This window comes from Cyprinodon tularosa, unplaced genomic scaffold, assembly GCF_016077235.1.
Source record: "Cyprinodon tularosa strain WSP-4 unplaced genomic scaffold, ASM1607723v1 ctg1281, whole genome shotgun sequence".
Taxonomy (NCBI): domain Eukaryota; kingdom Metazoa; phylum Chordata; class Actinopteri; order Cyprinodontiformes; family Cyprinodontidae; genus Cyprinodon; species Cyprinodon tularosa.
The window spans coordinates 56,423-72,500 of NW_024038094.1; the positions used below are offsets into that span (position 1 = coordinate 56,423).

Here is a 16,078-nt window from a genome sequence, read left to right on the forward strand (position 1 = left end):
AGCTGATCCTGATGAGGAGCTCATCTATCCAGGGATCCAGCAGCCTGAGGAACGTTCTTCTCTCTGGTTTCTAATGAATAATATCTGTAACTAATACTGATTGAATCCATGGAGCTGATCCTGATGAGGAGCTCATCTATCCAGGGATCCAGCAGCCTGAGGAACGTTCTTCTCTCTGGTTTCTAATGAATAATATCTGTAACTAATACTGATTGAATCCATGGAGCTGATCCTGATGAGGAGCTCATCTATCCAGGGATCCAGCAGCCTGAGGAACGTTCTTCTCTCTGGTTTCTAATGAATAATATCTGTAACTAATACTGATTGAATCCATGGAGCTGATCCTGATGAGGAGCTCATCTATCCAGGGATCCAGCAGCCTGAGGAACGTTCTTCTCTCTGGTTTCTAATGAATAATATCTGTAACTAATACTGATTGAATCCATGGAGCTGATCCTGATGAGGAGCTCATCTATCCAGGGATCCAGCAGTCTGAGGAACGTTCTTCTCTCTGGTTTCTAATGAATAATATCTGTAACTAATACTGATTGAATCCATGGAGCTGATCCTGATGAGGAGCTCATCTATCCAGGGATCCAGCAGCCTGAGGAACGTTCTTCTCTCTGGTTTCTAATGAATAATATCTGTAACTAATACTGATTGAATCCATGGAGCTGATCCTGATGAGGAGCTCATCTATCCAGGGATCCAGCAGCCTGAGGAACGTTCTTCTCTCTGGTTTCTAATGAATAATATCTGTAACTAATACTGATTGAATCCATGGAGCTGATCCTGATGAGGAGCTCATCTATCCAGGGATCCAGCAGCCTGAGGAACGTTCTTCTCTCTGGTTTCTAATGAATAATATCTGTAACTAATACTGATTGAATCCATGGAGCTGATCCTGATGAGGAGCTCATCTATCCAGGGATCCAGCAGCCTGAGGAACGTTCTTCTCTCTGGTTTCTAATGAATAATATCTGTAACTAATACTGATTGAATCCATGGAGCTGATCCTGATGAGGAGCTCATCTATCCAGGGATCCAGCAGCCTGAGGAACGTTCTTCTCTCTGGTTTCTAATGAATAATATCTGTAACTAATACTGATTGAATCCATGGAGCTGATCCTGATGAGGAGCTCATCTATCCAGGGATCCAGCAGTCTGAGGAACGTTCTTCTCTCTGGTTTCTAATGAATAATATCTGTAACTAATACTGATTGAATCCATGGAGCTGATCCTGATGAGGAGCTCATCTATCCAGGGATCCAGCAGCCTGAGGAACGTTCTTCTCTCTGGTTTCTAATGAATAATATCTGTAACTAATACTGATTGAATCCATGGAGCTGATCCTGATGAGGAGCTCATCTATCCAGGGATCCAGCAGCCTGAGGAACGTTCTTCTCTCTGGTTTCTAATGAATAATATCTGTAACTAATACTGATTGAATCCATGGAGCTGATCCTGATGAGGAGCTCATCTATCCAGGGATCCAGCAGCCTGAGGAACGTTCTTCTCTCTGGTTTCTAATGAATAATATCTGTAACTAATACTGATTGAATCCATGGAGCTGATCCTGATGAGGAGCTCATCTATCCAGGGATCCAGCAGTCTGAGGAACGTTCTTCTCTCTGGTTTCTAATGAATAATATCTGTAACTAATACTGATTGAATCCATGGAGCTGATCCTGATGAGGAGCTCATCTATCCAGGGATCCAGCAGCCTGAGGAACGTTCTTCTCTCTGGTTTCTAATGAATAATATCTGTAACTAATACTGATTGAATCCATGGAGCTGATCCTGATGAGGAGCTCATCTATCCAGTACCAGCAGTCTGAGGAACGTTCTTCTCTCTGGTTTCTAATGAATAATATCTGTAACTAATACTGATTGAATCCATGGAGCTGATCCTGATGAGGAGCTCATCTATCCAGGGATCCAGCAGCCTGAGGAACGTTCTTCTCTCTGGTTTCTAATGAATAATATCTGTAACTAATACTGATTGAATCCATGGAGCTGATCCTGATGAGGAGCTCATCTATCCAGGGATCCAGCAGTCTGAGGAACGTTCTTCTCTCTGGTTTCTAATGAATAATATCTGTAACTAATACTGATTGAATCCATGGAGCTGATCCTGATGAGGAGCTCATCTATCCAGGGATCCAGCAGCCTGAGGAACGTTCTTCTCTCTGGTTTCTAATGAATAATATCTGTAACTAATACTGATTGAATCCATGGAGCTGATCCTGATGAGGAGCTCATCTATCCAGGGATCCAGCAGCCTGAGGAACGTTCTTCTCTCTGGTTTCTAATGAATAATATCTGTAACTAATACTGATTGAATCCATGGAGCTGATCCTGATGAGGAGCTCATCTATCCAGGGATCCAGCAGTCTGAGGAACGTTCTTCTCTCTGGTTTCTAATGAATAATATCTGTAACTAATACTGATTGAATCCATGGAGCTGATCCTGATGAGGAGCTCATCTATCCAGGGATCCAGCAGTCTGAGGAACGTTCTTCTCTCTGGTTTCTAATGAATAATATCTGTAACTAATACTGATTGAATCCATGGAGCTGATCCTGATGAGGAGCTCATCTATCCAGGGATCCAGCAGTCTGAGGAACGTTCTTCTCTCTGGTTTCTAATGAATAATATCTGTAACTAATACTGATTGAATCCATGGAGCTGATCCTGATGAGGAGCTCATCTATCCAGGGATCCAGCAGTCTGAGGAACGTTCTTCTCTCTGGTTTCTAATGAATAATATCTGTAACTAATACTGATTGAATCCATGGAGCTGATCCTGATGAGGAGCTCATCTATCCAGGGATCCAGCAGCCTGAGGAACGTTCTTCTCTCTGGTTTCTAATGAATAATATCTGTAACTAATACTGATTGAATCCATGGAGCTGATCCTGATGAGGAGCTCATCTATCCAGGGATCCAGCAGCCTGAGGAACGTTCTTCTCTCTGGTTTCTAATGAATAATATCTGTAACTAATACTGATTGAATCCATGGAGCTGATCCTGATGAGGAGCTCATCTATCCAGGGATCCAGCAGCCTGAGGAACGTTCTTCTCTCTGGTTTCTAATGAATAATATCTGTAACTAATACTGATTGAATCCATGGAGCTGATCCTGATGAGGAGCTCATCTATCCAGGGATCCAGCAGTCTGAGGAACGTTCTTCTCTCTGGTTTCTAATGAATAATATCTGTAACTAATACTGATTGAATCCATGGAGCTGATCCTGATGAGGAGCTCATCTATCCAGGGATCCAGCAGCCTGAGGAACGTTCTTCTCTCTGGTTTCTAATGAATAATATCTGTAACTAATACTGATTGAATCCATGGAGCTGATCCTGATGAGGAGCTCATCTATCCAGGGATCCAGCAGTCTGAGGAACGTTCTTCTCTCTGGTTTCTAATGAATAATATCTGTAACTAATACTGATTGAATCCATGGAGCTGATCCTGATGAGGAGCTCATCTATCCAGGGATCCAGCAGTCTGAGGAACGTTCTTCTCTCTGGTTTCTAATGAATAATATCTGTAACTAATACTGATTGAATCCATGGAGCTGATCCTGATGAGGAGCTCATCTATCCAGGGATCCAGCAGCCTGAGGAACGTTCTTCTCTCTGGTTTCTAATGAATAATATCTGTAACTAATACTGATTGAATCCATGGAGCTGATCCTGATGAGGAGCTCATCTATCCAGGGATCCAGCAGTCTGAGGAACGTTCTTCTCTCTGGTTTCTAATGAATAATATCTGTAACTAATACTGATTGAATCCATGGAGCTGATCCTGATGAGGAGCTCATCTATCCAGGGATCCAGCAGCCTGAGGAACGTTCTTCTCTCTGGTTTCTAATGAATAATATCTGTAACTAATACTGATTGAATCCATGGAGCTGATCCTGATGAGGAGCTCATCTATCCAGGGATCCAGCAGTCTGAGGCACGTTCTTCTCTCTGGTTTCTAATGAATAATAATCTGTAACTAATACTGATTGAATCCATGGAGTGATCCTGATGAGGGCTCATCATCCAGGGAATCCCAAGCAGTCTGAGGAACGTTTCTTCTCTCTGGTTTCTAATGAACTAAATATCTGTAACTAATACTGAATGAACCAATGGAGCTGATCCTGATGAGGAGCCTCATCCTTCCAGGGATCCAGCAGTCTGAGGAACGTTCCTTCCTCTCTGGTTTCTAATGAATAATATCTGTAACTAATACTGATTGAATCCATGGAGCTGATCCTGATGAGGAGCTCATCTATCCAGGGATCCAGCAGTCTGAGGAACGTTCTTCTCTCTGGTTTCTAATGAATAATATCTGTAACTAATACTGATTGAATCCATGGAGCTGATCCTGATGAGGAGCTCATCTATCCAGGGATCCAGCAGCCTGAGGAACGTTCTTCTCTCTGGTTTCTAATGAATAATATCTGTAACTAATACTGATTGAATCCATGGAGCTGATCCTGATGAGGAGCTCATCTATCCAGGGATCCAGCAGCCTGAGGAACGTTCTTCTCTCTGGTTTCTAATGAATAATATCTGTAACTAATACTGATTGAATCCATGGAGCTGATCCTGATGAGGAGCTCATCTATCCAGGGATCCAGCAGTCTGAGGAACGTTCTTCTCTCTGGTTTCTAATGAATAATATCTGTAACTAATACTAGATTGACAATCCATGGATGCTGAACCGATGAGGATCTCAATCATCCAGGGATCCTCGCAGCGAGGAACGTTCTCTTCTCTCTGGTTCTAATGAAATAATATCTGTAACTATTACTGATTGAATTCCATGGAGCCTGAACTGATGAGGAGCTCTTCTACTTCCAGGGATCCAGCAGTCTGAGGAACGTTCTTCTCTCTCTGTTTCTAATGAAATAATATCTGTAAACCTAATAGCTGATTGAATCCATGGAGCTGATCCTATGAGGAGCTCACTATCAGGGATCCAGCAGTACAGAGGAAAACGTTCTTCTCTCTCGGGTTTCTAATGAATAATATCTGTAACTAATACTGATGTGAATCCATGGAGCTGATCCTGATGTGACAGCTCATCTATACCAGGGATCCATCAGTCTGAGGAACGTATCTTTCTCTCTGGTTTCTAATGAATAGAATCTGTAACTAATACTGATTGATATCCATGGAGCTGATCCTGATTAGAGCTCATCTATCCAGGTGACATCCAGCAGTCTGAGGAACGTTCTTCTCTCTGGTTTCTAATGAATAATATCTTAACTAATACTGATTGAATCCATGGAGCTGATCCTGATGAGGAGCTCATCTCTCCATGGCTCCAGCATCGCCTTAAGGACCGTTCTTCTCTCTGGTTTCGAATGAATAATACTGTAACAAATACTGATTGAATCCAGTGGTAGCTGATACCTGATGAGGAGCTCATCTATCCGGGATCCAGCAGTCATGAGGAACGTTCTTCTCTCTGGTTTCTAATGAATAATATCTGTAACTAAAGACTGATTGAATCCATGGAGACTGATCCTGATGAAGGAGCTCATCTATCCAGGGATTCCAGCAGTCTGAAGGAACGTTCTTCTCTCTCTGGTTTCTAATGAATAATATCTGTTAACTAATACTGATTGGGAATACCATGGAGCTGATCCAGATGAGGAGCTTCATCTATCCAGGATCCAGCAGCTGAAGGACAACGTTCTTCTCTCTGGTTTCTAATGATAATTACTGTAACTAAATACTGATTGAATCCATGGGAGCTGAACCGTGATTAGGAGCTCATCAATCCAGGGATCCAGCAGTCTGAGAACTTTCTTCTCTCGGTTTCTATGAATTTAAAATCTGTAACTAATACTGATTTGAAAATCCATGAGGGAGCTGATCCTGGATGAGGGAGCTCCATCTATCCGAGGATCCAGCAGCCTGCGGAACGTTTCTTCTCTCTGTTTTTCTAATGAATAATATCTGTAACTAATACTGATTGAATCCATGGAGCTGATCCTGATGAGAGAGCTCATGTCTCTCTATCCAGGCACACGAGCAAGCACTGAGGAAACGTTCTCTCTCTGGTTTCTATGAATAATATCTGTAACTTAATACTGATTGAATCCATGGAGCTGATCCTGATGAGGAGCTCATCTATCCAGGGCTCAGCAGTCTGAGGGAACGTTCTTCATCTCTGGTTTCTAATGAATAAATATCTGTAACTAATACTGATACTGAATAGCCTTGGAAGCTGATCCTGATGAGGAGCTCAATCTATCCAGGATCCAGCAGTCTGAGGAACGTTCTTCTCTCTGGTTTCTAATGAAAAATATCTTAACAATGACTGATTTTTGAAATCCATGGAGCTGATCCTGATGATAGCTCATCTATCCAGGCGGGATCCAGCAGCCTGAGGAACGTTCTTCTCTCTGTGTTTCTAATTAATAATATCTGTAGCTAATACTGATTGAATCCATGCGAGCGATCCTGATGAGGAGCTCATCTATCCAGGGATCCCCAGCATCTGAGGAACGTTCTTCTCCTTCTGGTTTTCTAATGCATAATATCTGTAACTAAAGTACTATTGAATCCATGGAGCTGATCCCAGATGAGGAGCATCATCTATCCAGGATCCAGCAGTCCCCTGAGGAACGTTCTCCCTCTCTGGTCTTTCTAAGGAATATTATCTGTAACTATACTGATTGAATCATGGAAGCATGATCCTGATAGGAGCTCATCTGAACCAGGATCCAGCAGCCATGAGAACGTTTCTTCTCTCTGGTTTCTTAATGAATAATATCTGTAACTAATACTGATTGAATCCATGGAGCTGATCCTGATGAGGAGCTCATCAATCAGGGACTCCGCATCCTGAGAGGAACTTCTTCTCTCTGGTTCTCTAATGAATAATATCTTAAACTAATACTGATTGAATCCATGGAGCTGATCCTGAAGAGGAGCTCATCTATCCAGGATCCACCAGCTGAGGAACGTTCTCACGCTCTGGTTTCTAATGAATAATATCTGTAACTAAACTGATTTGAATCCATGGAGCTGATCCTGAAGAGGAGCTCATCTATCCAGGGATCCAGCAGTCTGAGGAACGTTTCTCTATCTGGGTTTCTAATGAATAATATCTGTAAACGTAAATACTGATTTGAAATCCATGGATGCAGAGATCCTGATGAGGAGAACTCATCTATCCAGTTATCCCACAGTCTGAGGAACGTTCTTCCCACTCTGGTTTCTAATGATAGATATCTGTAACTAAACTGATTGAATCCATGGAGCTGATGCCTGATGAGAGAAGCTCATCTATCCGCCATGGATCCAGCAGCTGAGGAACGGTTCTTCCATCTCTGGTTTCTAATGAATAATATCTTAACTAATACTGATTGAATCCATGGAGCTGATCCTGATGAAGAGATCCTCAACTATCCGAGGGATCCAGATCCGGAGAACGTTCTGTCTCTCTGGTTTCAAATGAATAATATCTGTAACTAATACTGATGAATCCCATGGATCTGATCCTGATGTAGAGCTCATCTATCCAGGGATCCAGCAGCCTTGAGGAATGGGGGCGTTCTTCCTCTCAGGTTTCTAATGAATAATTCTTAACTAATACTAGATGTGAATCCATTGAGCTGATCCCTGCATGAGGAGCGACATCATCTATTCCAGGGATCCAGCAGCCTGAGGAAACGTTCTTCTCTTCTTGTTTACTAAATGAAATAATATCTGTAACTCATACTGAATTGAATCGCATGGAGTGATCCTGATGAGGAGCTCATCAATCCAGGGGATCCAGCAGTCTGAGGAACGTTCTTCTCTCTGGTTCTAATGAATAATTCTGTAACTAATACGATGAATCCATGGAGCTGATCCTGATGAGAGCTCATCTATCCAGGGATCCAGCACCTAGGAACGTTCGTTGTCTCTCTGGGTTTCTAATGAATAATATCTGTAACTAATTACTGATTTGAATCCATGGAGCGGATCCTTGATGAGGGAGCTCATCTATCCAGGATCCAGCACCTGAGGAACGTTCTTCTCAGTCTGGTTTTTCATAATGAATAATATCTGTAACTAATACTGATTGAATGCCATGAGCTGATCCTGATGAGGAGCTCATCTATCCAGGTTATCCAGCAGTCTGAGGAACTTCTTCTCTTCTGGTTTCTAATAATAATATCTGTAACTAATACTGATTGAATCCATGGAGCTGATCCTATGAGGAGCTTCATCTATCCAGGGATTCCAGCAGTCTGAGGACGTTTCTTCTCTCTGGTTTCTATAATGAATAATATCTGTAACTAATACTGATTGCGAATCACATGGATCTGGATCCTGATGAAGGAGGCCATCTATCCAGGGATCCAGCAGTCTGAGGAACGTTCTTCTCACTTGTTTCTAATGAATAATATCTGTAACTAATATGATTGAATCCCAAATGTGGAGCTGATCCTGATGAGAGCTCATCTATCCAGGAGATCCAGACAGTCTGAGAACGTTCTTCTCTCATGGTTTCTAATTAATAATATCTGTAACTAATACTGATTTGAATCCATAGGAGCTGATCCTGATGAGGAGCTCATCTATCCAGGGAATCCAGCCAGCTCTGATGAAACGTTCTTCTCGTCTGGTTTCTAATGAATAATAGCTGAAACTAATACTGATTGGAATCCATGGAGCTGATCCAGATGAGGAGCTCATCTAATCCAGGGATCCAGCAGCCTGAGGTAATCGTTCTTTCCTCCTCTGGTTTCTTCTAATGAATAATATTCAGTAACTAATACTGATTGAATCATGGAGCTGATCCTGGATGAGAGAGCGCATCTATCCAGGGGATCCAGCAGCCTGAGGAACGTTTCTTCTCTCTGTTTCTAATGAATAATATCCTGTAACTAATACATGATTGAATCATGGAGCGATCCTGATGAGGTAGCTCATCTATCCAGGATCCAGCATCTGAGGAACGTTCTTCTCTCTGGTTTCTAAGAATAATTATCTGTAAAACTAATACTGATTGAATCCATGAGCTGGATCCTGATGAGGAGCTCAATCTGATCCAGGGATCGCAGCAGCCCTGTAGAGACGTTCTTCTCTCTGGTTTCTAATGAATAATATCCGTAACAATAATGATTGAATCGCATGGAGCTGATTCTGATGAGTGAGCTATCCTATCCAGGGATCCAGCAAGTCTGAGGAACTTCAACTCTCTGGTTTCTAATGAATAATTTCTGTAACTAATACTGATTGAATCCATGGAGCTGATTCCATGATGAGGAGCTCATCTACCAGGGATCCAGCATCGCAGAAACGTTTCTGTCTCATCTCTCTGAGTTTTCTAATGAATAATATATGTAACTAATACGAATTGAATCCATGGAGCTGATCCTGATGAGTGAGCTCACTATCCATTGGATCTTCCAGCAGTCTGAGGAACGTTCTTCGCTCTGGTTTTCCTAATGAATAATATCTGGTAACTAATACTGATGATTCCATGGAGCTGATCCTGATGATTAGCTCATCTATCCAGGGATCCAGCAGTCTGAGGAACGTTCTTCTCTATCTGGTTTTTCTAATGAATAATATCTGTTAAACTAATACTGATTGAATCCATGGAGCTGATCCTGATGAGAAGCTGCATTCTATCCAGTGATCCACAGCCTGAGAACGTTCTTCTCTCGTGGTTTCTAATGAATAATTTCTTAACTAATACTGATTGAACCATGGAGCTAGATCCTGATGAGGAAGCTCATCTATCCAGGATCCAGCAGCCCTGAGGAACGTTCTTACTACTCTGTTTCTAATGAATAATATCTGGAACTTAATACTGATTGAATCCATGGAGCTGATCCTATGAGGAGCTCATCTATCCTAGGGATCCAGCAGTCTGATGAACGTTTCTTCTCGCTGGTTTCTAATGAATAATATCTGTAACTAATACTGGATTGATCATGGAGGCTGATCCTATGAGGAGCCTCATCTATCCAGGATCCAGCAGTGCTGAGGAGAACGTTTCTTCTCTCTGGTTTCTAATGAATAATATCTGTAACTAATACTGATTGAATCCCATGGAGCTGATCCGATGAGGAGAGCTCATCTATCCAGAGATCCCATCAGTCTGATGAACGTTTCTTCTCTCATGGTTTCTAATGAATAATATCTGTAACTATACTGATTGAATCCATTGAGCTGATCCTGATGAGGAGCTCATCTAACCCAGGGATCCAGATCTGAGGCAACGTTCTTCTCTCTGGTTTTCTCTAATGAATAATACTGTAACTAATACTGATTGAGATCCATGGAGCTGAATCCTGATGAGGAGCTGCATCTATCCAGGGATCCAGCAGCCTGAGGAACGTGTCTTTCTCCTCTGGTTTCAAATGAATCAATACTGTATACAAATACTGATTGAATCCATGGAGCTGTGATCCTGATGAGAGCTCATCTGATCCAGTGGATCCAGCAGTCTGAGGATAGAACGTACTTACTCTTGAATCAGGTTCTAAATGAATTAATATCCAGTAACCTATACTGATAGAATCCATGGAACAGATCCTATGAGGATCTCATCTAATCCAAGGGATCCAGCAGCCTGAAGGAACGTTCTTCTCTCTCTGGTTTCTCCAACCTTAATGAATAATATCTGTAACTAAGTACTGATTAGAATCCAGTGGAGCATAACCATGATGGGAGCTCATACTATCCAGGGATCCAGCAGCCAGATGAACGTTCTTCTCTCCTTGGTTTCTAATGAATAATTATCTGTAACTAATAACTGATTGGAATCCATGGAGCTGATCCTGATGAGGCGAGCTCATCTATCCAGGGATCCAGCAGCCTGAGAACGTTTCTCTCTGTTTCTAATGAATAATATCTGAAACTAATACTGATAGGAACCATGGGAGCTGATCCTGATGAGGAGCTCATCTATCCAGGGATCCAGCAGCCTGAGGAACGTTTCTTTCTCTCTGGTTATCTAAATGAATAATATCTGTTAACAATACTGATTGAATCCATGGAGCTGATTCCTGATGAGGAGAGCTCATCTTATCCAGGGATCCAGCATTCTGAGGAACGTTTCTCTCTCTGTTTCTAATGAATAATATCTGTAACTAATACTGATTGGAATCCATGGTGCTGATCCTGATGGAGGAGGCTCATCTAATCCAGGGATCCAGCACCTGAGACGTCTTCTCTCTGGTTTTCAATGAAAAAATATCTGTAACTAATACTGATTGAATCCATGGAGCTGATCCTGATGAGGATGCTCCCATCTATCCAGGGGAATCCAGCAGTCTGAGGAACGTACTTCTCTCTGGTTTTCTAAAATAATATCTTTAACTAATACTGATTGAATCCATGAGGCTGGATCCTGATGAGGAGCTCATCTATCCAAGGGATCCAGCCAGCCTGAGAACGTTCTTCTCCTCTGGTTTCTAATGAATAATATCTGTAACCTAATACTGATGAATCCATGGTAGCTGATCCAGATGAGAGCACATCTATCCAGGGGATCCAGACAGTCTGAGGAACGTTCTTCTCTCTGTTCTAATGAATAATATCTGTAACTAATACAGATTCTGAATCCATGGGAGCTGATCCTGTGAGGACTCATCTAAATCCAGATCCACAGTCTGAAGGAACTTCTTCTCTCTGGTTTCTCATGAAATATCTGTAACTAATACTGATTGAAAATCCATGGAGCTGAGATCCTGATGAGGAGCTCATCTATCCAGGATCCAGCAGGCCTGAGGAACGTTCTCATCTCTCTGGTCTAATGAATAATATCTGTAACTAATACTGATTGAATCCATGTGAGCTGATCCTGATGAGGAGCTCATCTATCCAGGGATCCAGCAGTCTGAGGAAACTTCATCTCTCTTGGTTTCTAATTGTAGGATAATCCCTGTAACTAATACTGAGTTGAATCCATTGAGCTGACCTGATGAGGAGAGCTCATTCTATCCAGGAGATCCATCAGCACTGAGGAACGTTCTTCTCTCTGGTTTCTAAATGAATAATATTCTGTAACCAATACTGATTGAATCCATGGAGCGGATCCGATGAGGGAGCTCATCTATCCAGGATCCAGCAGTCTGATGAACTTTCTTCCTCACCTGGTTTTCTGAATTGACATAATATCTGTAACAATACTGATTGAGTTCATGGAGCAGATCCTGATAATGAGCTCATTTCTAATCCAGTGATCCAGCAGCCTGAGGAACGGTCTTCTCTCTGGTTACTAATGAATTATATCAGGGGGGGTATCTGTAACTAATACTGATTGAATCCATGAGCTGATCCAAGATGAGGAGCTCATCTATCCAGCGAGATCCAGCAGTCTGAGGAACGTTCTTCTCTCCTGGTTTTCTAATGAATAAATATCTGTAACTAATACTGATTGAATCCATGGAGCTGATCCTGATGAGAGCGCATCTATCCAGGGAGTCCAGCAGCCCTGAGGAACGTCTCTTCTCGCTCTGGTTTCTAATGAAGTAATATCTGTAACCTAATACTGATTGAATCCATGGAGCGATCCTGAATGAGGAGAGCTCATCCTATCCAGGATCCAGCAGTCTGAGGAACGTTCTTTCTCTCTGGTTTCTAATGAATAATATCTGTAACTAATACTGATTGAATCCATGAGCTGATTCCTGATGAGGAGCTCATCGATCCAGGGATCCCAGCAGCCTGAAGAAACGTTCTTCTCATCTGGTTCTAAAGAATAAATCTGTAACTAATACTGATGTGAATCCATGGATCTGATCCTGATAGAGAGCTCATCTATCTCCAGGGATCCAGCAGCCTGAGGAACGATCTTCTCCTCCTCATGGTTTCTATTAATAATATCTGTAACTAATACTGAATTGAATCCATGAGCTGATTCCTGAATGAGTGAGCTCATCTATCCAGAGGATCCAGCAGCCTGATGGAACTGTTTTCTTCTCTCTGTTTTAATGAAAAATATCTGTCTAACTAATACGATTGAATCTCATGGAGCTGATCCTTGATGAGAGCTCATCTATCAGGGATCCCTCAGCTGAAGGAACGATTCTTCTCTCTCTGTTTCTAATGAATAATATTGTAACTAATACTGATTATGATATCCATGGAGCTGATCCTGATGAGCGAGCTCATCTATCCAGGATCCAGCAACCTGAGGAAACGTTCTTCTCTCTGGTTCTAATTGAATAATATCTGTAACTAATACTGATTGAATCCATGGAGCTGATCCTGAGTAGGAGCTCATCATATCCATGGATCCAGCATTCTGAGGGAACAGTCTTTCTCTTGGTATTTCTAATTGAATAATATCTGTAACTAAAATACTGATTGAATTCCAAGGAGCTATCCTGATGAGGAGCTCACATCCAGGGATCCAGCAGTCTGAGGGAACGTCTTCTTCTCTGGTTTGGTAATGAATAATATCGTAACTAATACTGATTGAAACCATGGAGCTGATCCTGATGAGATCCCATCTATCCAGGGATACCAGCAGCCTGTGGAACTTCTTCTCTCTGTTTACTAATGAAATAATATCTGTAACTAATACTGATTGAATCATGGAGCTGATTCTGATGAGGAGCTCATCTATCCAGGGATCCGAGCAGCCTGTATGATACGTTCTCTCTCTGGTACTCTAATGAATAATATCGTGTAACTAATACTGATTGAATCCATGGACTGTATCCTAATGAGGACTCATCTATCCAGGGATCCAGCAGCCTGAGAACGTATCTTCTTCTCTGTTTCCTAATGAATAATATCTGTAACTAATACTGAGTGAATCCATGGAGCTGATCCTGATGAGGAGCTCATCTATCCAGGGATCCGAGCAGGCCTGAGGAACGTTCTTACTCTCTGGTTTTCTAATGAATAATATCTGTAACTAATTACTGATTGAATCCATGGAGCTGATGCCTGAATGAGGAGCACATCCTAACCAGGGATCTCCAGCAGTCGAGGAACGTATCTTCTCGTCTGGATTTTCTTCTAATGAATAATATCTGTAACTAATACTGATTGAATCCATGGAGCTGATCCTGATGAGGAGCTCATCTATCCAGGGATCCAGCAGCCTGAGGAACGTTCTTCTCTCTGGTTTCTAATGAATAATATCTGGATCCTCTGCTGCTGGAGCTGCTCCTCTTTCCCTCCTTTCATAGAGGAAAAACAAAGTATAGAAACTTCTCCTCATCATATCAGCAGGACCGAATCTAGCTGCTGTACGTCTATAATGATGCTCTATGTTTTCTCTCAGTAACCATCACACCTCTATGGTTCTGATCAGTTTAATGGAGGTCAGGCTTCCTGCTCCTCACTGCCTTTAAAGGTCCAACCAGGACCAATCCGCTCCTGTCTTTGGTCGTCATGGTTACCAACATTATTATATTATGCTTTATTTTTACTTAATATGTAATCTGGATGAACTGATTGTTCTGTTTATCTATAGATATATTTCCCTCCAATAAGTGACGCAGAGCGTCTCTCTAATCTCATCCATTCGCCGCTCTCTGACAGAAACACTTTAGTTTATAATCTGTTTATAATTTCTATTTTCTCTCATTAATATTCCCTCCTGTCTCCACGGTAGATCCTGCTCTCTGGGATCCATTGATCAGGACTTATTTTGCTCCTGGATCAGTTCTCTGATATCAGCCCTGTCACAAAGCAGGTATGGCAAGCCGATTTACCATTTAATACAGCAAACTCTGTTGTTGCATTTGTAGATCAATAAAATAAGATTCTTCCTGATCAAAATTACACTCTTAGACTGAACTGGAATAATATATTTTCTAAATTACATTTTTGCAGAAACAGAATTTCAGAAAGTAACTGAATTAGTTAGTTACTAGTTTCATAAAGCTAGAAATGTTTACACATTTTAAGAGGCCATTCTGACATTCATCAGCTTGACTGAATATCTATTTATGCTAACCGAAAAACTTTTCTTCAGTTAAAATAGTAGAAATGCTGACAGTATTAGGAACATGGAGATCTAGAAATTAATTTCTAGACATGCAGAATGTTTATTCCAGATGTGGAACTTGTCATTTGTTTTAAAATGATCATTTAAACAATATCAGGAAAGCATATTCAGTAAAACTAGTATATATCAAACAGCTTGCCATAGTGCTGTGCTCATAACATTACAGGATTATTTCAGGAATGGCAGCAGATCAATGCATCCATTCAGCTCCAATCATCTGTCAGCAGCTGAAGAAGAAGAATAAAATCGTTGTTGTAATAAATAGAAGCTGTTCATCATCTCATGGGTTCCTCCTCAGGTTGATTCTAATTTCAGCAGCTGCTTGTGATGTCATCATTCCAATATATGGCCGTTATTAGTCCCACAGGATGGCGAAGATCGTGCCAGTAGGCTCAGCAGCTCCCTCTGAATCAATCATAATCCTAAAGTTATTCCCACTGAATCATTTTATTTATGTGTAATCTGAACATAATCTCCAGTAGTCCTTCCTGTAAAATAATAATATTAAACAAACCAAAACCTAAATATTAAACTTTTCCTCATTTACTATCCAGGTAGATCAGACGCCCACACAGTCTGAGGATAGAAACATTTATTGATCGCTGGGTAACCATGGCAACCATGGATGGGGCTTAGAGAAGATCTGCTTAGTGGGGGGGTCCATCCATAGAGAACTCTACCATCAGAGTGTGTGTGTGTGTGGGAGGGGGGAGTGTGTAGATGCAGGTCCAGCTCTCCTCCCTCCAGAACCTCCAGTCTCTTAATCATCATCATCAGCAGGACCTCCAGTCCGGTAGCTCCCGCGCCGCCGTCCTCTCTAGCGGTCCAGGACGTAGGTCTTGTAGAGGCGGTTCATCTGCTCCAGGAAGATGAAGGTGAGCACGGTGTGCGGCCCCAGGCGGGCGTAGTACGGCGTGAAGCCCTTCCACAGCGAGAAGAAGCCCTCCCTGCCCACCACCCGCATCAACACGTCCTGCAGAACACAGAGAGAGAGCGCAACACTCAGTCACCTCTGACCTTTGACCTCTGGGATGGCTGCCTCTAGCTGTGGGAGGAGCAGCTGTTGGTTCATGAATCAGTGAGGAAGACTCTGAG

The 16,078-nt window shown here is 42.0% G+C and overlaps 1 protein-coding gene across 1 annotated transcript in view; it reads right to left on the minus strand.

The window, feature by feature from the left end:
* Positions 1-15,761: 15,761 nt before the first annotated feature.
* slc25a11 (solute carrier family 25 member 11) overlaps positions 15,762-16,078 on the minus strand; it is a 15,524-nt gene continuing 15,207 nt past the window's right edge. Inside the window, exon 9 of the mRNA XM_038276850.1 lies at positions 15,762-15,956. Within this exon, the coding sequence (XP_038132778.1) occupies positions 15,801-15,956 (156 nt within the window). The 3' untranslated portion in view covers positions 15,762-15,800. The remainder of the gene's footprint in view (positions 15,957-16,078) is intronic.